The following is a 24,936-nucleotide window of genomic DNA, read 5'->3' on the forward strand; positions in this document are numbered from 1 at the left end:
AGAGCTGCAAAAAGCAAGAACTGAGGAGCAGCAACTGACTTGGCTCCAACCCAACCGGCCTGCTTGCTGTCCTTGACAACTGAGGACTGCCAGCACTTCGAGAACTAACAGGGATATCCCATGGAGTAGCAGAGCTACTTCCCTGCACCCTGCAGGCACCAAAGAAGACTCAAGCAACTCTGCAGCGTCAAAACCCGACACTGGATAGCACCGCTGCACCTCTGTCCCTTAACCTGAGTTGATGTTGGCCAACGGTGCCAACATGGGTCCCAGCCACTCCAGCACCAAAGCCCACCTTGGGTTTGCCAACAGTGCACTTCCTGATGCTGACTGCAGCCTCTTTCTGTAGGCCCCCCCCAACTAGGAGTATCCTCTGCATCGGGACCTGATGCTAAAAGACACCACTGCACCCAAGCCCCAGACGAAGTGGGCCAACGGTGTCCCTACATGCCCGAGGATCTAAAGGGTCTAACCCTCCCTTTTGGTTCTCCTAGACTGGGGTTCCCCTTCACCCAACCCCCAGTTCCAGCTAGCAGCCTCCATCTGTCTAGACAGATCTCTATTAAAGTGAATGTGACACCCCATGCCATAACACACCTCTGCACCTGGATGCCATAGACCCTCCTCACCCCCAGATTGAACTGTTCCTGTGGCCTTGGGCCTTGCCCCATGCGGACCACAAGTCCAGAAAAACACTCCTGCACATTGTTGCTAAACACACGTATGCAATGTCTCGTTTCTTTCCCCTAGGATAACATTAGGACACCCAAGGCTGAAAAGCACCTCTGCATCCAGACACCTCAGAGCCTCCCGAACTGACCTTTTGGTGCTGCTTTGGACCTTGCCCCATACTTACCCGAACTCCAGAAGAACAGTCCTGTAGGTTTTTGCTAAGTGTCCAGATGCAGTATATGTTTCTTTTCCAATGGGATAACATTAGGGCACCCAATGCTGAAAAGCACCTCTGCACCTGGATGTCCCAGTGCCTCCTGAAGTGACCTGATGGTGCTGCCTTGGACCTTGCCTCATGCGCATCTTAACTCCATAAGATTGGTTCTGTACGTCTCTGCTAAGTACCTGTATGCAATATATGTTATCCCCCATATTTTAACATTACCACTGCAAAACTTGCACTGTCAAAGTCTGAAAACTGAAAAAATTCAGAACTTTAAAAAAGTACTTACCCGATTCAGATGACCTTGGTATCTAAATTCATATAAAAGTATGTATTCATTTTATAAATTGGTTTCAGATTTCTTTATTGAGTATGTGCCTTACTTACTGCCAATGTGTGTGCAATACATGCACAGCACTACCCTCTGATATGCCTAACTGTTCGCCCACAGTACCACAAAAGAGACAATTTGGAGTGTCATTTGTGCCTCTGTAATTCCTTTGGGTTTGCCAGGACTCTCTGCACAGTGTACCTCTTTTTGGTCCACTAGATAAAGAGCCAGTTTCCTACAGTAGATAATCCATTGATCTTCCAGGCTTTAAAGGAATTCGGTTTTGGTCACTTGGCTGGTTCAGGGCTATTTTGTTTATGATTAGTGGATGTATTTAACCCACCTCTACCATCAATATTTTTGTTTACACCAACTGACCCAGGAAGGTTTAAGTCCAAAGCACTGTATTTGTCAAGGCTTCCTTCCATTAGTAGTTTCTAAAACGTCAAGGGGACCTTGATAGTGCCAGGCTTTTCAGCAACAGCTTCATTACAAAGAACTCATGGGCCCTTAGTTCTTCCAACATTTTTTTTTTTTTTACAGAGTACCTTAGGTTTGGCAGTGCATAAGACAATGTTCTTGTCCACTTATGGCTTCTTTGGTGAGATGGTCCATTCACTTTCCTCCCTTATGTAAAAAAGAAAAGCTTTAGGAAAGCTTCAGAAAACAATTTGCCCCAGTGTACTGTTTCATCGGCCAAGAGTCTGGCCAGGTGGTTTAATTACCTGCCGAGCCTTTAGTGTGCAGACTGCTCAAAGGAGTAAATCTTCTGAAGCTATTGACAGCAGAGACACCTGTTTGTGTAATCTATATACAACGCCGAATATTTTTTATTTACAACTGACCAGAAATAAAATGTTAAACCAATTTTAGCTAAACATGCTATCGTACTGTCTACAAGAAGTCATGATAATAGGATAGTGAACGTTATTGATCAGTGTATTTTTCATGTATCCATTGCAACAATTTTGCTCAGCTTTATTAGACTATTCATATTCTTAAATTCCAGACATGCTCAATTATCTCTCCTCTACTCCATAGCACCATCGCCTCGTCCTACTATGCAGTCCACATACTGAAGCATCTTTTATTTTACTCTCTAAACTTCTCTAAATTCGTTCCACTTCTTCTAGGTCTCTGCTAGACCCAGGCCCATCTCTCTCACTTCCCCCACGGAGGAATGCTCACTCTCTTACCTCTGTTTTTGCCCCTGCTCTCACAAACATATACAATCTTTCCCTAAACCTCCCGGTCTGTTTGGGATAACTGGACACTAGCTGTCCCACTGCAGGGGAAAAAAAGAAGAAGAAAAACACTGCGGACCTACAGGTTCAGGTTAATTATAGGCCTCTCAACCCCCTGCACTGCCAAGCCAAAAACACGGAAAGCATTGTAAATCTGCAGTCAAAAAACAAAATCACTCACTTGAGCCCCAATAGTGATGGGCTCAAAGCTCATTTTCGTTCTAAACACTTTCTAGTTTCTCCAACTAAAAATATTCACGTGCTCCTGAACCAAGGTTGGAGGTCACTTTGATCCTACTAGATCTTTTGCCAACGTTTGACCCGGTCTCTCATTGCACCCTGATTAGCAATCTGGCCCACTTTGGGGCTAAAAACGCTGCACTGCTATCAATCTCTTAACTTCTCACCATACGCTCCCAGGATGCGCCTCCATTCCGCTCTGAATTTAAAAGCATCACTGGTGGTGTTCGCTAGGGTTCTGTCCCTTTTTCTTAATACATTTGTTGCTATTTTTCCACTCTGGTTTGTTCCTTCAATTTTAATGTATATGCTTATTAATGCTGACACACAACGTATTCTCACTTTAAAGTTATCTTTGTATTTAGTAAGTGAATATTTTATTACTACCTTTTATTGTAGTATTTGCAAAGCTCCTTCTATCCTGTGACAAGACTCTGACGCGTTTATGGGTGGGCAAGTAAGAGATGAATCTGTTTATTGTGCATGGTTGGTGGTGTGGATGTGTAGAGTGTCATTTATAGGAAGAGTTTAGGTGCTGCGAACAAGGATCAGAGAGGTGCTCTAAATGCGCTGCAGTGAAAATATGGCTGCACCAATGCAGTGGTGAGGCAGATACATACTGGAGTCATGTGGGTTTGCATCGTGCTGTATGCTGGGTGATCTACATTGTTTTAAGTGCGGCCCAAGTGTGTTATGCAACCTGCACACAAAGGCGATGTGAGGTATGTTACATAAGACATAGAGGCAGCGCTTTATGCATCTATACCACTCTTGCTTATAAAGCCTCATTTTTGATGTGTCAGTCAACTTGGTGTGTATACATTAATCCTAATGAAAGGCAGTGTGGAAGAAACAGTATCTTACATCAAGTTCACAGACAAACGTAGGGGCTGATTTAGAGTTTGGCAGATGGGGTTACTCCATCAGAAACATTACGGATATCCTGTCCACGGTATTAGGATTCTGTTGTATCCTATGGAACTCGTAATACAGGGGACGGGAGAGCCGTCACGTTTGTGGCTGAGTAACCCACCCACCCAACTCTAAATCCGTCCCTTAATCACGACATTGTAGATCACTTTCCCGATTTCAAAAACGGTTTTACAGATGATCCTAGAAACACTTACTTGACAAGACATGACAGAGGAGGGGACAAAGACTTAGCCCAACACAACACTTGGCAGAAAACATATTCTCATACTTTAGCCATTTTAATATATTTATTTTTACTGCTGACAAGCTTCAAAAATTGAATACAAAATATATAACTGCATGTCTCTAATACAGACGTCTTCAAACTGTGAGGAGCCCACCCGTGGAGGCGCAAATGCCTCAGTAAGTACTTGTAAATGAAGATGGCCTGGAGGGCGACGTTGTTTATATGGCACATTTCAAGGCTGTCATCATGAAGGTGCTAATGTACATGAAAAAGTATGTGAACTCTGATCCTGAAGGCCATGGTGCCAGGGCTAAAGCCATGACTGAAGAGAACAAAACATTCTTTGTGTTTTTTTTTTTGTTTTTTTAACTTTCACTTAACTGCATATAAATAATGCACACATCTTAAATGAAAAAGAAATGCAAGTTATAAGAATAAGTGGGAAATGCACTCTTTTTGCAAAGGTCTGTGGCTAAATTCCCCCCCTTCAGCCCACCCCAGGGAACACAGGCGCAAATGCCTCAGTAACTACTTGTAAATGAAGAACAAGGCCTAGAGCACGACTTTGACTGCCTGGCTCATTTCCAGACTGCCTTCATGTACCTGTAGCAGTTGAAGTGCATAAGGTATGAGAACTGTGATCATGTAGACCATGTCTGCAGGGTAAAGACATGATGATTAAAAAGAACAAAATATTCTGTATGTATTTTGTTGTTTTTTTCACCTTCAATTAACTGCATATATAATCATGTACACACCTTATTTGAAATATGACGCTCCAAATCACTACATCAAATAAAGTCAATACTGGGTCCCAAGCAGCATTTAATTTTGATGATTTACCATTTGCAATTCTTCACCCTCTGTTTAAATACGGGTGTCTTTTCAGTTGAATTGATCGGTGGCAGAGGTCAGCGAGGCGCATTCAGAAGCAGAGCCCTGATCGTCCGAACCCCTGGAGCATCAGAGTAACAGCCGAGAAGAAGGTGGAAGGGGGTGAGATACATGAAGAGTGTCAAAAACCAGAGGGGGTGGGTGCCATATCGGTCTAATTCTTTTGTCAGCAGATAGCTTTCTCACAGCTATGCCCAGAGGAAGGTGGCAGAAGTAGGGCTATTATTATTATTATTATAAAGGGCCTTCACTACCATTGCAGCCGGTGATAAGGCACTGGGGCCAAGGGTGTGAAGGGGGCACTGCACTCAATTTTCACTTGTACTAGCCAAAGGTGGTGTGGGGGACCATTTTCCTTGCTAGGATTAGGGTCCAGTTCATTCTTGTCTGCAGGGAAGAGGTGCCAAAAATAGAGTGGGTGGAGGGGGCAGATGTTGTTCTTTTACTCTTTTTCTGTAATACAAAAGGTACACCCTTGGTCTGCCAGCGTTGCTTTGGGCATCACAGCAATGGCCCATGGTGGGCAAAATTGAAGCAGTGGAAACACCTTAGCTTTGGACTCAGCGAGATGGCAGAGTGGGTGCTGGCGCAATATCAGGCACATGTTTTTAAGAAAGGTTAGAGGAGACCACCCGCATCACAAGGCAGTTGCCATCATTACTGAAGCAGCTGCAGTAGCACTGGGGCCCATGGGTTTGAGGCGCCCATTGCATCACATCATGACTGTCTAATTTTCCAAGAGGCATGAGGGCTAAGGAAACCCTTGCTGTAAAGTGGAGCAGCAACATGTGAGAGCTCATTTATTTCTGGAATGGTCAGAGTCTGTTTCTAGATTGGAGTGATGACAAGGAAATTTGGAGAAGGACTGAAAGAAGGAGAGGAGACTATTACTCCCGGCCTGAGCTATCATTAGTGCAGGAGCTGAATTGGCAGGGGCTATGAGTGCGAGGGGCTCAGCACAACCACATTATAAGGAGTCGATTTTTTTGGACAATGTCTGGTTTTTTTTTTATATATATTTGCTCTTTTATAGGCCTCCCATTTAGTGCAGATTATGAGGTACAGAAAAAGTACCCCTGAAATGATCTTGTAAGCCATACCCCTGCACTGAGCCCTGCCACTCCGGCAAGCCTTACAATTGTAAATTGTTTCTCTATTGCTCCTACTACCCCTGACAAGGTGCTGAAGTGCTCTCCAGAACCCAAGTTTAATAGTAAGTAGATTAGTAAAGTGTTTTTTTTCTTTATTTGTTCATTAATTAGTTGTGTTGAGTTTGTGCTCGAGATTTCTTGTGTGCCTAGTAAAGCTAACAGTAGGGAATAGATTTCATGGGAATCGATTCGAAAGAGGAAGTTGTTTTTGTAAGTAGTGGTCATGTGTGCCTGTTATTTGGGTGAAATGGCCTAGTAGCCAGAAATATTTGGAATGATTCAGAGAGGAGGTATGGGACAAAAGTTGAAGGTAGTATTTTTCCCCATCAAATTTTGGATCGGGAGCCCAACTGCAAAACTTTTTACTGGGCGAGGGGAGGAAGAGTCGTGGCAAAAAAGTTTAAAGACCTCGGCTGTAATGAAATTGTCTTTTTTTCACAGCTGGGTAACTGCCTGGCCGGATGTCTCAATTCAAAACACCTGTAGGGCGAGAAAAGGCCGTTTTGACTTCGTATTCCCTTCAACCACCACAAGGGGGTGATAGCTCCTTAAAAAGTCAAATGATTACAGAAACAAAATATCAGAACTTCTAAAGATCTCACCCTCGTTTCAGGTCAATGCGCATAAATGAATGTAAAAGTGTAACCATTTATATGAGAAGCAACACAGCTTTGGTAGAGTCTCTTAAAATGAAAGATTCAGCCGAGAGACAGAAAAGAAACTACTGACAGCAGCATTCCAACATCATGTGCTACACGACCCGTACCGTACCTGTCGCCTCCATTTCTCGGCTTTCGGCAGCTCGTGGCACTCGGATGCAAGAAATGGTCTTCGCTCCTTTGTTTTTATTTAAATAAAGAGAAAAAAGAAGAAAAAAAAACATACATTTACTGCAGAAGTACATCAAGGAGTAAGATAACGTGCTCTTAAAATCAAACAGCAGAAAAAAAAGACTTAAACACAACTACCAGCTGGACAGTATTATGATTTTGAACTCTTTTCCTTATGTTTCAAGTGCAAAGCTGTAACCGTGCTCCTTCGCATATCGTTGTCCATATGATCCAACATTGCACCCGTGCCACTCACGATCCACATGGGTTTCTAAGTAGCTTAGTTTGGAAAAAATGGGCTCACCAAAGAGAACACGTTGTTTTGAAAAAGAGCCGAGCTTTACGACCAACCACACAATTTACTCAGTACATGCCCTTTGCCTTTGCTGTCTGGCAGCTGATTTTCAGATTTCTGTTGCTCGCTGCTCTACAGCTAAGGCCTAAATGTGAAAGTGGAAATGCTAGTGTTCTACGTGCAAACAGTGGCTGCAACGAATGCCAGAGGAGATGGCGATGGAAGGGACTCCTATGGGGACTCAGTGATGGCGTAAGCCAGTAATGTGGTCCGTACTGGTTTCTAACTGATACAACAATCTGTGCTGATGAGGTTACAAACCCCTACAGAGGGGAAACAGCTGGCTCCCTCTGCAAGAAAGCTTAAAATACACCTGAAAATCTAACACCCTCCCACAGGAGTTAACAGGCGCAGATTTCAAGCACTTTTCTAACTCAAATCAACACCTAAGCACAATTTCAGGGAAAATGCCCTCTGTAGCGGGTACATAGTGTTATTATAGTATATACTTCGTTCCGGTGAGGGTCTGCTGCGGTAGCATTCAGTGCGCACAGGTAAGAAGTCCTCTTGGTGGCCCTAATTTTAAAAAGGTTGTTGTTGCGTTAAAGAAACAATTCTTTACTTTAGATTTTATCAGAACCCATCTCGCAAAGCCAGGAGCATTTCAAGCTAGATTCCCGGGGCTTTAAGGAATTGGCGCATGTAGACGGGCAACCCTGTTCTCTCTACACACAGCGCCAAATATGCCAAAAACAGTTTTTCAGTGACCTTCTCCTATAATTTCGGAGTTTTCCAAGTGGGGCATATTAATAGGAGGAGACTTCAACTAGGTCTTGAAACCTAGTTTTTATGGATCAGCTACGGGGAATTTAATACAAATCGAGGTGGCATCTCTAGAGAGGGATTAGAGGATCTAATTGTAATGGGACTATGGAGAGCCCAACATAAAAGGCATGGGTGTAGCTTCGGGGGGTGTTACACCCCCTTAATCAATCTATTCTCTAGTAAATAGCTGTGTACAGGTGCTTTCAGTCGGATATGATCAGGTGGCTGTCAGGTTTCACCTACGATTTATACATGCATACAGACAAAATCATACACATGCACTCTTTCTATCCTCTCTATTCTTAAAACTGTTGGTTATTTTACAACATGTTGTCTTTTAAGTAACCCTAACAATTCGCCTTGCTATGCCATTCCCACTGTCCCATAAACCCACTCATGCTCCGCTTCATAATTAATGTTTTTACCATGATACACCAGAGTAATTGTTAGTAAATTAGCTCACCCCCTCCCCAATCTTACTGACCAAGATACACCCCTGCATAAAGGAGATGCAAAACACATTCTATTCTAATGCACAGAGAATACATACAAGAATTTGTCACTTCCTGGCCAACAAACCGACATCCCGAAATATACTGGCTTCATTGGTAGACACCACAAAGATAGCAGAAGACGTTCAGCTACTCTTATAAAGAAGGGATGAAAAGTCAGCAATACGCTCTCAAAATTAGAAAAACTCATACAAAATCTGGATGCGAATCGTGTCTCCCGCCAAACTAGGCTGGGGTCAATGTTTGGACCTAAAAAGTGTGCAATGTGATCGAATGACATGACTAAGAATGGTCTAAACGTAGATTCGTGGAGTACTGACTGAGGCACAAACAAGGTAAGTAATATCTACCGTCGCATCTGCAATGAGGGGCCCATGTCGAATCACAAGTTGAGTCAGGATAAGGAACAGTTTGCTTCAGTGATTTTGTGTAGCATGCTTTGGTCATTTTGATTTTTAAAGGCATTTCATGAAGAGGTATGAATAGTAGCTGTTTTGGGATACTTACCTTAACTTTTCCATCCTCAAGCTGTGCCTGGCGGAATCTTGCCAAGGCCGTCCTGAAATAAAGAACAGGAAGGAAATAGCATTAGCTTCTACAAAATACCTATAAAGTTGGCGGTCCAGTTCACCCGAAGTTTGTACTACTGTTCTTTAAAGGTCTGGCCTCAGACAGGTTTACTGCTCTACAAACAGAGGAGCAACAGGGGCAGTATCAACTGCCTACATCCTATTACTGAAATCGTGGCACAAGATACAACTCAGTTGCAATACTTAGCAAACATTAGCAGGTCAACTTTCAGTTGTTTATAGCTATATTCAGGTATTTTCCGGAATTCCTCCAGAAAGTTACCGGGGTTGGACAAGCAACAAACATGCAAATTCTGTCCACAGCAACACAATGAAACGAGCACTGGCAAAGCCAATAGGTCTAATCTAGGCAAGAGCTATTGATTTTGCCAATGTATTTTAGCCCTGTTGGACACCAGCGTGACTCTGTTCAGCATGGCTAAAAGTGGCACTGAGGAGAGTGGCATGGAGGGTCGTAGAGTGGAATGGCAAGGAGTAGAGTGAAGTGGAGAACAGTGTTGTTTATTGGAGTGGCATAGTATGGAGTCTCGTAGAGTGGCATACACTGGAGTGCTGTAGAGTAGAATGGTGTAGAGTGCATTGTCATAGAATTTTTCAAAGTGTAGTGGTGTAGAGTGCAGTGGTATTGGATCCAGCAGCGTACACTGCAGAGTTGTAGAATGGAGTGGCGTAGATTAGAGTGGTGCATAGTAGTTAGTGGCGTAGAATGCGGTGGTGAAGAATAGAGTTGAGAGGCATAGAGTGGTGCAGCGTACAGTAGCACAGTGTAGAGTATACTACCGTAGAGTGCAGAGTCATAGATTGCAGTGACGTAGAGTGGAGTAGCAAAGTGTGGAGTAGTGCAAAGTAAAGTGGGGGACAGTTCGGCGGCAGAGAGTGCAGTGTTGTAGAGTGTCAGAGTGCAGTGGTGTACTGTTCAGTGTTTAAGATTAGAGTGGCATATTATGGAGTGGTGCAGATTGGAATAGAGTGGTGTAGAGTCAGTGGCATAGAGTAGGCTCCAGTGGTGCAGAGTAGAGTGTCGTACAGTGGACTGGCACACAGTGCAGGGACAAAGAGTTGAGTGTTACAGAGTAAAGCACATTGGCCTACAGTGTACCAGCTTAGAGTGCAATGGCAAAGAGTGCATTGTTGTAGCGTAAAGTACATGGAGAAGAGTGGAGTTGTGCAGAGTAGATTGGTGTGGCCTATACTGGAGTGGTGTAGAGTGCAGTGGCGAAGACAGCAGTGGTGTAGAGTAGCGTGGCAAAGAGTGCACTGGCAGAGAGTAGAGTGGTACAGGGTAGCGTAGAGAGGTGTAGTGTGAAATGGCGTGGAGAGGTGCAGAGTGGCGCACAGCAGAGTGCAAAGATGTGGAGTGGTGCACAGTAGAGTGCAGTCGTGTGGAGTGGTGCAGAGTAGAGTGGCATAGAGTGTAGTATTCATGGCGTAGTAGCCATTACAGACAAAACATTTTCAATTGAAAAGACCTTTACATTTGCACATACAGTATTACTAATAAAACTATACAGCGCAGAGACAAAAATGTGTGGAAATTAATCACCTAGTCCAATGAATTGTTTTGATCATATTAAAGCATTTGTTGCCAAACACTTCAGAAATAACAAAAAATTTGCTTCATTGGTGTTCCTAATTCTGATATATTCTGAAATACTTATACAGTTCATTTAAATGTTGTTTTGTGCAAGAAAATAATTATTTCCTACCCTCAGTCTCCAGCAAGATTGTCACACAAACCCTCTCACTGAATCCTAGAAAGAAAATTAAACAAGAGCCCTCGGAAGACAACACCCAACATCTGACCTCAGTCTTTGAATGCACCACAAATATGTCAAGATAAGAGCCAATTTTACAGGCCTGTTCACAGAAAGGGAGAACTCTGAAGTAAATTGTAAATAAGGTTTGGGCAAGGGAAGGACCAAACTCAAGCTGAACAGCCTAAAACAAATAAAGCCAGCAAATGTAAAGCAAGAAAATGTGAGTTACAAACCACAAAGTCAATGACAAGCAATGGCCAGAACGCATTCCTAGGTCAGCCTTCCAAATGTCTCCAAGATATCTTTAAGAAACCAGACAGTTGTGCTGTATGCTAGGCTGCGACCTAAAAACGTCTGGATAGCTTACCTGGCATGTTTCACTTAGAAATTTTCCTTGTGGTAATATAAAGGTCAAATGATGTTCCAAAGTGCTGCAGCGTGTAACTAACTTTGTTTGGATTACAGTGTAATTCCCTAATTGCTAATTTGTAATCAACTGAACTAGATCACGTCTCTAGCCAATAAGGTAACTTATTGAAGCAGACCTTCAAATAATTTCCATTACTCATCAATTGTATACAAAGGTCAGTGATATGTGCAGAAGAGCAGCGAAGCATACAACAAAAAAAATGTGTTCGAAAAATGTAGTGTATGCGTTGTGTTGGGTCTTCGAATTCTTATGGGTCGAACTAATCAAAGAAGATCTGTATCTAGGGTTATCACTGATAAATTAACCTGAAACGCACATGTGACTAAGCTGGAAATTAGATGTTTAGGCATTACAACCACCTTTAACAGTTTCTGCAGGAGATATGGGGTTTGGTCAATTGGACCTACTGTCACAGTGGCCACCACTAAGCTCGTTCCTTCACTTCTTTACAGTTCATTTCCTTTTCACTAAGAGAATTCGCAGACTGGAAAAGTTATTTGGCAAATGCACACACCAACAATTTAATATTCGATTGGCTATACCTCACTGCAGATGGAGACTCAAAATAGACCTTACTTTTGTAACGGCTCTAGACAAAATGGCTTTTGTCATTTATTTCTTGGACTGTACAAATGTAGAGGCCAATATTCTAAGAATCTCATGTAATGAAGCGGTCTTTGTATCTCCCGCCACAGGCTTGAAATTAATAGAATCAATACAGACTGCTAAATACCCTGCTTAGAAATTTACTCTTCTACTATCAAAGTTCAACATAAATACCTCATTAAAAGCAAAATAAAAGGTGTCCTGAAGTGGCCAGTGCGACCAATTCCATCTTAATGTTGGTCTAGTATCAGGTTGTGGCAATGGGTTAGTAGACCAAGATTAAGCACAGGTACATTTTGGAGGAGTTGGGTAATAGAAGAATAAATAAGCAATGGAGAAACTGTTCCATCTATTGTCGTTCACGGTGCCTACAAAAAGAAGAGTGAGGATGCTCTCATCTCATCTCCTTCACTGTGGATGCCAGCCATGGATGCCTTGGAAAGGTTAGTCATACAGGGTGAACTAAACTTCTCAGGTCAGGTAACACCGAGCAGAAACAGTGGACATACATATATATATATATATATATATATATATATATATATATATATATATATGGTACTGAATTAGCAAGAATTTGTGTTGAATGGGACTCTCATATAGAATGTTAAGTAACACTCCGCTCAATGTTCCTACAATCAATCAGTCAATCAATCACAAGATTTATAAAGCGCACTAATCACCCGTTAGGGTCTCAAGTTGCGGAGGGGGGGGGGGGGAGGAGCTACTGGTGGTATAGCCATGTCTTTAGGTGTTTCCTGAAAGTTAAGAGGTCTTGGGGCTAGTGAAGGTGGAACAGTAGGGAGTTCCAGGTCTTGGCGGCCAGGTGGGAGAAGGATCTTCCTCTGGCGGTGGTGCAGCAGATGTGGGGAACGGAGGCGAGGGTGAGGCTGCCAGAGAGAAGGTTGCGGGTGGGGGTGTGGAAGGTGAGTCTTTAGTTGAGGTAGGTTGGGCCTGTGTTGTGGAGGACATTGTGTGCGTGGACGAGGAGTTTGAAGGTGATCCTCTTTGTTATTGGTAGCCAGTGTAAGCCTCTGAGGTGGGGGGGTGATGTGGTGGTGGCGTGGGATGTCCAGACAGAGTCAGGGAGATGCGTTCTGGATTCTTTGCAGCTTTGTTTGGAGTTTGGTTCTTGTTCCTGCATGTAGGGCATTTCTGTAGTCCAGTCGGCTGCTGACCAGGGCGTGGGTGACAGTTTTCCTGGTTTCGACGGAAATCCACTTGAAGATATTTCGGAGCATGCGGAGGGTGTTATAGCAAGAAGAGGAGATGGCGTTGACCTGCTGAGTCATGCTGAGTGTGGAATCCAGGATGAATCCCAGGTTGCGTGCGTGGGTGGTGGGAGGTGGTGCGGATCCTGGGGAGGAGGGCCACCAGGAGTCGTTCCATGCTGAGGGGTTTGCTCCAAAGATGAGGATCTCTGTCTTGTCTGTGTTTAATTTGAGGCGGCTTGCTTCCATCCAGCTGGCGATGGCTTGGAGTCCGTTGTGGAGGTTGTTCTTTGCAGCTGTAGGGTCTTTTGTGAGGGAGAGGATTAGCGGAGTGTCGTCTGCGTAGGAAATTATCTTGATGTGGCGTGTTCGTGCGATGTTGGCGAGTGGGGCCATGTAGACGTTGAATAGCGTGGGGCTGAGAGATGAGCCTTGGGGAACGCCGCAGATGATAGTGGAGGCTTCTCTCTGGGTTCTGCCTGAAAGAAATGATGAGATCCAGTCCAGTGCTTTGTCGCGGATTCCGGCGATATGGAGGCGTGTGCGGAGAGTGTGATGACAGACCATGTCGAAGGTTGCGGAGAGGTCCAGGAGGATGAGTGCTGCTGTTTCTCCTTCGTCGAGCATGGCCCTGATGTCGTCTGTGGCACCGATGAGTGCGGTCTCGGTGCTGTGGTGTTTGCGGAATCCGGATTGGGAGGTGTCGAGTGCCTTGCTGTCTTCCAGGAATCGGGATAGTTGGCTGTTCACAATTTTTTCCGATTACTTTGGCTGGGAACGGGAGGAGGGAGATTGGTCGGTAGTTCTTCGGTCGTCTGGGTCTGCCTTGGGTTTTTTCAGCAGGGCGTTGACTTCTGCATGCTTCCAGCTTTCTGGGAAGGTGGCTGACTTGAAGGAGCTGTTGATGGTGTTGCAGAGGTGGGGAGCGATGATGATATTTCCATTATTGCATGAACTGCAAGGTATCTCAGAAAGTGAAAAATGACGGAACAGAAATTAAAACATAGGTTACTGTGTTCCAAAGCAATTGTCCCAACCAAAGGACCACACCTTCTCCTTTGCAAACTATGTATCGGTAAACATATGTACAAGAAAGCAGCAGAACACAAAGTGGTTTGTCTGTGAACTTTAGAGAATAAATTGTGGAATGTATACAATGTTTTACTCACATGGCCTTTTCTGCATTTCGTGCCTACAAAAGAAAGCAGAAAGGTTTAAGTTAGCATTTTGGACAATAGGTTTCTATATAAATCAGTCAAGCATATTTTGTGACTTATAAGTATAATTGTAAACACATTTTTACACAAAGCAGTAAGACAAATAATAAAATCACTGTGGTGTCAGATGCATGAAACAATACTCTAAGAAACCGTTTTATAAAACTGATATTCAGGTTCATGAGTGCTGCTGATGTGCCACACGAGGAACAATTATTTGAACAGCATTTGCTCTTTTTGTCCTTAGACACTAGTCACAATGGCCGTTTACCATCCTTGCAAGCTCAGGAAAGAAATGCTAGACTTAACCATTCTACGCACTAAGACTGTGACCAGTTCATTGGTTTCTTTGGGATTTGAACACAGCAAAAACCCATGAACAGGCACAACAGTTTTATAGAGTGCAGAATGGTGCAGTGTAGCCACTTTAAGAATAAATAATACCAAAGTTTTAACTTCTGCCCAGGACTCACTCAACTGGCTTCTGGTGCACAACAAAGCCAAAGCCCACCATGTCCGGAACATCCTTATTTGTTTATAAAATCCAATATTAAGTTCTAGACAAAACACCTGTCATCTTGTGAAGGGAACTTTCAAGGATTTCCACTGAACAGAAAGTATGGTAAGGAGGCAGTGCATTCTCAGTGTTTACAAATCAAATTCTAGACTACCATTCCATCTTTCAGCTGGGAAATAACCGATAACCTTACATTTATAAAGCATTACAAGTCTGGCTATTTGCCCAATGAGTCATTTTGTAAGGATGTTTAAGAGTTAATTCTGGTGAACCCTAGGATGCCGTCTGAAAAGCTGCATAATACACTTCATGAGAAAATAGAAAATTCTAGTTTCTCATTTGTCCTTAGTGACTTTTCAGTTTGCAAATACAGGCAAGTGGAGGATTAGTATTCAATCATCATACAACTGTTGGTGTATGTTCCTCCATCAGTGACCTTGCTCCGTAGCGGTCAGAGAACTTCCATATCTGTGGTATTTGGAGTCACTTCAGTAAGAAGCATGGAAGGTGCACATGGAACTATAGGAAACTCAAACATTCAAGACACATGACCTTGTAGAAGGATTTGGTAAAGAAGTCTCCTAAAACGTTCGGCTCAGGCCTTTAACGCTGTAGCAGGCCTTTTATGGCCGACATAGCCCGCTTCATAGCGAGCAAAAAAGCTATATTACAGTGTCTATTTGCTTCTCCTACTTCTTGACTAGCTGAGCTAAAACTGCCAAAATAAAGAGCTCGCAATATGTATCTGCCTCCTCCTGAGTCCAGGAGACTACTGATTTTAAAAATTCACCCACATGCTCACCAAAACTATAGTTAGAATTGTGTCAATGGTAAATTTGTGTCTGGCAACAGGTCTTGAGTCAGTCTGGCGTAGCCTGAATAAAAACCAGAACAAGTGAGTGGGGTCTCTAAGGGCTTATAATGGTCACATATACTCCCTAGCAAATGCACTCCACCTTTATATTGGACTCACATAGATCTGAGGTCAATTTCTTAATTGTGTGAATAACACAATTTTAGGCTTCTTGAAACATCTGACGTCTTACCCAATCATTACCACCCCCAACCGCCATCCCTTTAAGATTTAGGGCCTGATTACAACTTTGGAGGAGGTGTTAATCCGTCCCAAATGTGACGGATATACCACCAGCCGTATTACGAGTTCCATAGGATATAATGGACTCGTAATAAGGCGGGTGGTATATCCATCCCTTTTCCGTCACTTTTGGGACGGATTAACACCTCCTCCAAAGTTGTAATCAGGCCCTAAGTGTTTATGAAGCTAGAACAGAGCTGCTTTTGACATTTCACCCACAATTGTCATAAAATTAGAGAACCGTAGCCCCAGATTCTGACTGCAAACAACTTTATCATGTTTATCAATAAAGTAAAAACCCTATAGCTACGTGAATCCACTGCCTTATTGAAGCCTCATGGTGATCAAGAGGTGTGTTCATCTAAGAACAACATAAATCTGCCATACCTCATTTGTTATTTTCTATAACATGGATCACTGCAGACAACTTTTAGATTGCTACTGTCTTAAGACCTCTTTTAAACCATACTAAAACTTACAGTGGTTTTAACGCCTGCCCATCGCTCACCATGATTTGGCTTTCTTGTCATTAATTTGTTTGTTTCTTATTTGATTGCTTTCCGTCTTCTTCTTGTGTTTGTCCGTCTCTGGAGCATAGCTTATTTACCATCAGTTTGACCCAGTTGCTTTTTTTTTTGCTTTTTTTATTTTTTATTTATTACCCTTCAAGCTCTGTTATATACCTTGCTCAGTCCACATTACATTTGCACTCACGTCTCCCATAGCAGCTCTGCACGCACCATCTACTCCTGTTTATCTGCATCCCTCCTTTCCCAGTCCGTAAAAACAATTTTTATTTTCCTTTTTTTGGAGGGGCAGGCAGGTGCCAACTGCTGTGATTCTGAATGTCAAAAGTGCTTTCAAGTACTCTGATTGCCATAATTGTGAAAATATACTTAGAGTTATATCAATGACGGGACATTGACATTTTAGTACAAGATGAACTCTAAGCTTTTCTCTTTGTTATTTAGATGTAGAAGTCTAGTAAACACACACAAAAGCTGGTTTTCCACTCAAAGTATTACAAAAGCAAAGTTCTGTATGAACAAATACTCATGGGGACTGGAAGCAGGTGGTAGGTTAGAGTTTCAGGGCAGGAATTCCCTGTGAGTTTGTGCACACACACAAACTTGAAGGTGGTTCAGAGGTATTCACCAACTCCTTCCCATTCTGGAAAGTATCATTAACTTATTCCTGGAAAGTGCAGGAGGAAAGTGTTTTCCAGGCTATGAAGGGACCTTGCCCCGTAGCCCCCCCAAATAGTTGAATGTAGGTAAAGGAGTTTGTTCACAGGATAAAGTTGGTACCCCCTGGAGAACAAGGCAATAAATTAAATGGTAAGTATGCACCTACTCTCCAGATGTTCGCAGGAGCAAACATACGCTAATATAGCCTAGAATCCTGCAACGGTTGTAGATTTCAAGGCCAAAGACTGTCAAATAGTGTGAAATACTGACAGTTTTAATGCTTCTATTTAGGACTGAGCCCATATATTTATTTTTACAAGTTGTACATAATTGTTTAGGTTGCTTCTCCATTGCTTTTTTTAAATACTGCCATGAGTAAAACTTGTTTTATTAAATGATGCCTTACAAAATGGAATATAAAGTTGCCCTTAAAACTGCACCATAATGTAGCAAAACTGTTTGTAATCTTCCTTTTTTTTCCAAATTGCAATTCTTTTTGGAAACATTTTAATTTGAAAGAAAACTAACTTCACAATAGTTTAGCAGATCTGCCTAGATCGTTATTCATGTATTTTCAAGTTGCAATTTTTTTCGGATATATTTTATTTTGAATGTAATTACCAATCCTGTTTTACAGGAGCATTATAAACACCCTAAATAGTTATAGTTTGCAAGTGTTAGAAATTAGGTTTTTGGTTGGCAGTCAAGTTACCCCCTGTCCAAGCAAAAGCCCTCACTCTAGTCAGGGTAAGTCACACACAATCCAAGATTATCCTGTGCCCACCCTCTGGTAGCTTGGCACGAGCAGTCAGGCTTAACTTAGAAGGCAATGTGTAAAGTATTTGTGCAATAAGTCATACAATACCACCATATAGCACCACAAAAATACACCACACAGTGTTTAGAAAAATATATATAATATTTATCAGGATAATTGTAGGTCAAAAAGAATAAAGTTGCAATGGGAAATTGTAGAGATATCACTGAAAAGTGATATAAAGTGTCTTAAGTCTTTAGAATATAAACAAAGTCTCTTTCAAGCACAAGTACCTGGTTTGGAGGGGAAAAATCTCCTCAGAGGGCCACAAAGGAAGAGGTGCGTGGAAAAAGGGTGTGTGCGTCGATTTCTCCCCAGCACACACGGACTTGCGTCGTTATTTTCCACGCGGGGAAGTCGTGCGTTGTTTTCTGGCGCGCGGACAGTCTCTTTCTGTGGATCGCGGGGATTACCAATGTCCCGGGTCTGTGCGTGGATTTTCCTGCTTGTTCTCCGGCTGCGCGTCGGTCTGCGGGGCTGCGCGTCGAAATTACGATCTCACGGCAGGCGTCGCATCGATTTCTCCTCTAGACGTCGGTCTGCGTTGTGCTTGCGAAGCCGTGTGTCGGATTTTCGGTCGTCCCAAGAGCGTCGCGTCGATCAGCGTCAGTGTGCGGCGTTTTTCTCGCCGCGGAACAAGCTGTGCGGCGAAATTTTCGCCGCACGGAGCGTCCCAAGTGAAAAAGAGAAGTCTTTTTGGTCCTGAGACTTCAGGGAACAGGAGGCAAGCTCTATCCAAGCCCTTGGAGAGCACTTTCACAGCCAGACAAGAGTTCAGTAAGGCAGCAGGGCAACAGCAAGGCAGCAGTCCTTTGTAGAAAGCAGACAGGTGAGTCCTTTGAGCAGCCAGGCAGTTCTTCTTGGCAGGATGTAGTTTCTGGTTCAGGTTCCTTCTCCAGCAAGTGTCTGATGAGGTAGGGCAGAGGCCCTGTTTTATACCCAAATGTGCCTTTGAAGTGGGGGAGACTTCAAAGAGTGGCTAAGATGTGCACCAGGTCCCCTTTCAGTTCAATCCTGTCTGCCAGGGTCCCAGTAGGGGGTGTGGCAGTCCTTTGTGTGAGAGCAGACCCTCCACCCTCCCAGCCCAGGAAGACCCATTCACAATGCAGATGTATGCAAGTGAGGCTGAGTACCCTGTGTTTGGGGTGTGTCTGAGTGAATGCACAAGGAGCTGTCAACCAAGCCCAGCCAGACGTGGATTGTAAGGCACAGAAAGATTTAAGTGCAAAGAAATGCTCACTTTCTAAAAGTGGCATTTCTAGAATAGTAATATTAAATCCGACTTCACCAGTCAGCAGGATTTTGTATTACCATTCTGGCCATACTAAATATGACCTTCCTGCTCCTTTCAGATCAGCAGCTGCCACTTCAACAGTGTATGAGGGCAGCCCCAATGTTAGCCTATGAAGGGAGCAGGCCTCACAGTAGTGTAAAAATGAATTTAGGAGTTTTACACTACCAGGACATATGGCTACATAGGTACATGTCCTGCCTTTTACCTACACAGCACCCTGCTCTAGGGGTTACCTAGGGCACACATTAGGGTTGACTTATATGTAGAAAAAGGGGAGTTCTAGGCTTGGCAAGTACTTTTAAATGCCAAGTCGGGGTGGCAGTGAAACTGCACACACAGGTCTTGCAATGGCAAGCCTGAGACAAGGTTCAGGGGGCTACTTGAGTGGGTGGCACAATCAGTGCTGCAGATCCACTAGTAGCATTTAATCTACAGGCCCTAGGCACCTGTAGTGCACATTACTAGGGTCTTATAAGTAGATTAAATAGTTCAATCAGGTATGATCCAAATGTACCATGTTTAAAGGGAGAGAGCATATGCACTTTAGCACTGGTTAGCAGTGGTAAAGTGCGCAGAGTCTAAAAACCAGCAAAAACAGTATCCAAAAAGTGGAGGGAGGCAAGCAAAAAGTTAGGGGTGACTACCCTAAGGCTGTCAGGTCTAACAGCAAGCATTTAGTATTTTTTTATATTGTGATTACTGTGAGTAAAGCAGGCTGAACTTACACCATACTGTATTTTCTAAGAACACTTGCAGTAAATATTTTGTGTTAATGAAACACCTATACAAGTTTGAACTTCTTACACTTTCGGGTACATTTCCTGCCTTTCCAGCTCCAGAAAATCATTATCCCACAACCATACTGTGGTACGGTTAACCTGCAGCCAAAGGCCTTGTGCTGCAGGGGGTTGGATCTACTTGTCCAAGAACAAAATAAACATGGATACTTCATGTCCCTGACCCCCAAACAATGTCCTGGGCATTAGACGATATGGATGCCCCACTCATAAGGCTGCACCATGGTTACCGTTCAATTAATAATTAGAAAAAGTGAAAGCCAGTGCTTATTTTCACCTGGTGACTGAGGGTGGAGGGCTATGATACTTATTTTTAGGGGCCTGGTCTTACTTTTCATCATCAGACTTTGACCCAGTGCAAGTGAGAAAGGCAGAAAAAGCAGAAAGTAGGAAGAGAAAGACAGGAAAACAATGACAAAGCAGGGATGAAAAACACACCACAAGAGTGTGATACAAGGGCAGGAAGTCCTGAAAACAGAAACATTTTACTACTGGGTCCCACAAATTGAAGGTCAAAGAGTGACAACAAAAAAAGGATAGAGTCACAAAGAGCAGATTCACGAGAAGCAGTGTGACAATTTAAAAATGTATTTTTAAAAAACGGACTGATAGAAAATGACAACAAGGGAAAATGTTAAAGCAAACCCTTTCTGACTTAATTGATCACAACCAGGCAGCTTTTTAAAAATATCTACTGCAGAGATATCTAAGTTAAGATTACTATGTTGGTTAATGAGTTATGAACCAATATAAAGGAGAAGTATACAGACTGCTAATGCATCCGTTTATAACCATGGTGCTTTCCTCAGACTTCCATTATTCTAAGGTTGTTTAATAGTTATTTTTCTTAATAATAAACACATTAGCAAGTGATGTATAAATGGCTATTAGCGCAATTACTCATCTAGACAGCTACATCTGACATTCTTACAGAGTATGACAATGTATTGCAAATCAGACTAAGAAAAGTCAAAAAGCTGCTGCCAAATAAGTTTATCTCTTAAGCACTGGTGAACTGAAACCTTGATTGTCATTGGTGAAATTGGTGTCAAGGTGTTGGGCTCCAGCTAGAACCCAGCAAGTTCAGGTCCCAAACAAAAGTTTGTCAATGGCCCTTTAAGTGAGGCATTTGTGTCTGGCCCATCTAGAACTCAAAAAACAAGAGACTTGGTTGCTGCTCTGAACACAAATCATGCTAAGTGCAGGCACTGCCAAATGTGTCCAGTTGTCAACAAATTGCACAGGGACAAAGTTAGCATATTTCACTGTGGCAGGCACAGATCTGGCTCAATAAAAGCTGCCGGATACAGCATCCACCCGTATTCACTGTTTTCCAGCAACGTGGACAGAAAATGTAAGATGGCTATAGAACGAAGCATGATGTGGAATGACAGCTAGCCAATCGTGATATACGACACTACAATAAACTGCTGCAGTTCATAGGGAAAGGAATTGTCTCTTTTTTTTTTTTTTAACAACTTGAGTACGGTTGATACCCCTAAGCTCGTTGGTGCTTGGTAAGCAGAGGAAGCTAAGTTATTGTTCTCTCTGCACCCAAAAGAAGATGTAGACTTTAACTCCAGTGTCACTATCTGCTCTCTGCGTGTCTGACACCAGAAGTTGTACGATCACTGACCGTTGGGTCACGGAACCAGGGGGCAAACCCTCAGTCACCGATACGTCAGTGACATAATAATTTCTCACCTACCCCTGTGTCATTTGCAATCATGTAGTGGGGCACAGCTAACACCACTTTGTCAATGCTCTAACAGTAGCTTAGGGGTGAGGCATGCGTCCCAAGGTTTGCAATTGCTGGCAGTGCTGCTGGGTAAGGTGACCTGAAATAACTCCAAGGTGCATGCTCTATGGGATGGTCGTGAGCGATGTGTGACAGCCACGATTGCCACTCTCAAGAGACCGATAACAATCCCACAGAATTGCAACTGCAAGGGTTACCTCCCCCCCCAATCGGACTCACCATGTTGACAGCTTCACCGGCACAGCAGTGGAAAGCAGCAGCGTAAAAACAAACGAAAAGAGCACTAGGCAGTAGCACGCTTTACACGATAACAGGAAGCAGTAGGAGCACAGAAAAGTAACACGAGTATGGAAATCAAAAGAGGACAAAGTGGCGATTCCGAAATGCTCGCGCTAAAGGAAACTGAAGGCGGCGTCAAGGGACGTCTGTCTCTTTTCTGTGTTAATAAGGCGGCCATCTTTGAGAGCTGCTCGGTTAAGACACTGTTCAACCCGATGTGAGGGAGGGGGGCGCCGGCTGTTAAGGCGAGCCCTCCCTCGCTTTTCACACACTCCTTAGCAAAGGGTTGTCAATTACAGCAATTTTCCAAGCACAAGGAAGACGATAATCATTCAACAGGCATCATATTATAAAATTAACATTCTCTTCAGAAATGTCAATTTTTATGTAATATACTTCAAGAAAATGAAGCAAGTTACGCTAGAAACCCTACTAGTTGGAGTCCTCATAGGGGCACAAATGAAATAAAAATTGTAATTGTATTTATCTAGTGCTTACTACCGCCGACGAGGCATTAAGGCGCTTTACGCCAGGCGGTACGCCGCTCCGGAACTCAAGGTTAGTGGTTAGTCCAGTGTTATCGGTTTGTTACTGTTATTTATTGCAATTAGTCCAGTGCGCTCAAGAAAACCATTCAATACAGTAATTCCAGTTTCTTTATGGTGGATTAAATTAATAAAAAAGAAAGTATAGATTGGGTTGTAGGTCGGAACAATGCAGGCATTTATCAGCCTGCCTTAACAACGCATCCTGAACCACAAATGCGTTTCTACAACGCATTCCTTTTCCACACAAGTCATTACAACAACTTGCCTTGGGGAAAGCGCTGGCCTTTGGAATAGTATAATTTACTATTCCAACTCCATTCTGCCCCACATTAGGGAAGTGTTGGACTTAAAGTCCAACAACAGTCTAACAACGCTTTCCTTAAGGCAAGTCGTAATGACTTGCGTGTTTAAGGAATGAGTTGTAAAGACGCATTCATGGTTCGGGCTGTGTTGTAAATGCACAGCGTGGTTCGAGCCGCGTTGTTAAAGCTGTTTCCCTATAGATTTTAATAAAGATACTAAGGCAAATGTTGGGCTAGAACATTCCTTTACTGCTTGTCAGCGGCAAAGGTACCCATAGCTGCAGAGCTTCCTAGATCCATGAGTGATGTGCTGCCCCAGTACAGGTTTTTTTTTCTTTAAATTCTGGGATTCGTGGTCCTGTTTCATAATGAAATAAACAACGCTACAAGTCTCAGAATTCAAAGAAAAATGCCTAGATGGGAGCACCACATCACGCATAGAAGTTGGAAACTTGGAACGGTTGGGTATCAAATGTGACAGAATATGTAACATAAATTTTATGTCAAGACGGGAGGCTCCTATTATGCTTTCTAATCTTGACTTAGTTCAGTAGCAGCAGCGAAGAATGTAAAACTACAACATCCAAGGGCACAGTACGAGCTAGCCAATGCGACAAAATAATGAACAGCGTAACCAATCATAGATTAGATGAGTGTATAAGGTCCTGCTTGACAGTGAACAACCCTCTTTTCTTGCTGCTGGCAGTCAAGATAAGTACCTTTTCTTTCAGGTTCATATTGCATTGTATGAATATATTGTTATATATATTGCTTATATATGGTCATTTAATTACTTTATGGGTGGTATCCTGCTAGAGCGTGTCGCGCTCTTCAATCTGTTTGTCCGGGCCGTGCGCTGACGGCACGCTTGGTTCTTTAGACTCACCACCATTACTACGCTGAGTTCGCTGTGGCACACATTAGATTCTTTCTTTCCCACTCAACTCCACGTTTGGTCTGCCTTTATCGCTCGCCTCACAGAGTTCGGAGCCTTCATTCAGATGTTGTTTCTCCTGTCTGCTTCACTCAACGCGTAGGAGTTTCTGAATTCTACAAGGCTTTGCATCGTCATTCAAGGGCACGGCTCTCCGTGTCGTCTCCTCAGGGGATACGTCCTATCTCTTCACCTCCTCTCACCGACTTCCCTGTACAAGTAAACAACCTGTCGGCCCGTTTATTCTATATTTTTCACCCCCCCTTCAAGTTCTGCGTAATTTTTAACCCTGTCCTGCCTTTTTGAATTTCACTTTATTTTAAAATGGAAATTGACAGCTCCCCTTTATTACAGGATGTAGATGACAATGAGGAAGCTTTCAAGAATGACTTGAATGATTTTATTCATTCTTCAGTTGAGCAAGTCATTTCGGCTTCCATGGAAAATAGGTCCAAAACATTGAAAAGTCTATGAAAAGCATGATGTCACAGACTTTTCCAGCCCATTCTGCGGGGGAAAGCAGAAAACAAAAATCTATTTCTTTACCTTCCAAAAAGAAACAAGTCATGACATCCATGAGTGGTTTAACACATTTGACCAGTGAGATTCCCTCACTCCAGAAAGAGGACAACGCTCCTCCTAGGCCGCCTATGAAGGGGGGGAATTCCTTAGTGCAAGCTAAGTGTAAGTCAAAAACAAAAAATATTCAAGACGCTCCCCAAGAATTATTTTAAATATCTTGGATGACACTGGGGATGCACACATTTATGCTGACGCTCTGGAGTTTAATGACCCTTCCTCTCCTCCTCCACCTCCATAAAATCTAGGATTGATTCCTTTCTAGCCAAAACGGTTGTGGATGCAGAGAGCACTCCTATGATTGATCCCTCCCTCATCTGGCATACTATTTCCACAGAATGGTTTCCTGCTTCCCATGTAGGGGATTATATTTTTATATTTTGTCAAGGCTTCGTCATCCAAAGATAAACAAACCAGGAGTAAATTAAGATCCGAATGTTCTAGACCTTCCCTCTCTTCAAATATTTCTTCCACTCTGACCATTAACCAGTCATTATTGACTTTCTTTTGGAAATTTGGCATAGATCCTCGAAAGACTGTTGACAAGGCCTGGTCTTCTTGTCAACACAAGCTTCTAGACATAGTGAGCCCTCTCTGTCGTATTTTCGATGTAGTGGAATTTGCTAGACTGGACAACAGT

General features: G+C 43.1%; 1 protein-coding gene across 1 annotated transcript in view; it reads right to left on the minus strand.

Annotated features, from left to right (window-relative positions):
• The window catches only part of ISY1 (ISY1 splicing factor homolog), a 195,148-nt gene extending 172,996 nt beyond the window's left edge, over nt 1-22,152 (minus strand). Inside the window, exons 1-4 of the mRNA XM_069206637.1 lie at nt 21,874-22,152; nt 14,140-14,162; nt 8,884-8,935; nt 6,686-6,751 (exon numbers count right to left, since the gene is read on the minus strand). Of these exons, the coding sequence (XP_069062738.1) occupies nt 6,686-6,751; nt 8,884-8,935; nt 14,140-14,162; nt 21,874-21,876 (144 nt within the window). The 5' untranslated portion in view covers nt 21,877-22,152. The remainder of the gene's footprint in view (nt 1-6,685; nt 6,752-8,883; nt 8,936-14,139; nt 14,163-21,873) is intronic.
• Between the last annotated feature and the right edge of the window lie 2,784 nt (nt 22,153-24,936).

The sequence above is a fragment of the Pleurodeles waltl genome, chromosome 9, assembly GCF_031143425.1.
Source record: "Pleurodeles waltl isolate 20211129_DDA chromosome 9, aPleWal1.hap1.20221129, whole genome shotgun sequence".
Lineage (NCBI taxonomy): Eukaryota > Metazoa > Chordata > Amphibia > Caudata > Salamandridae > Pleurodeles > Pleurodeles waltl.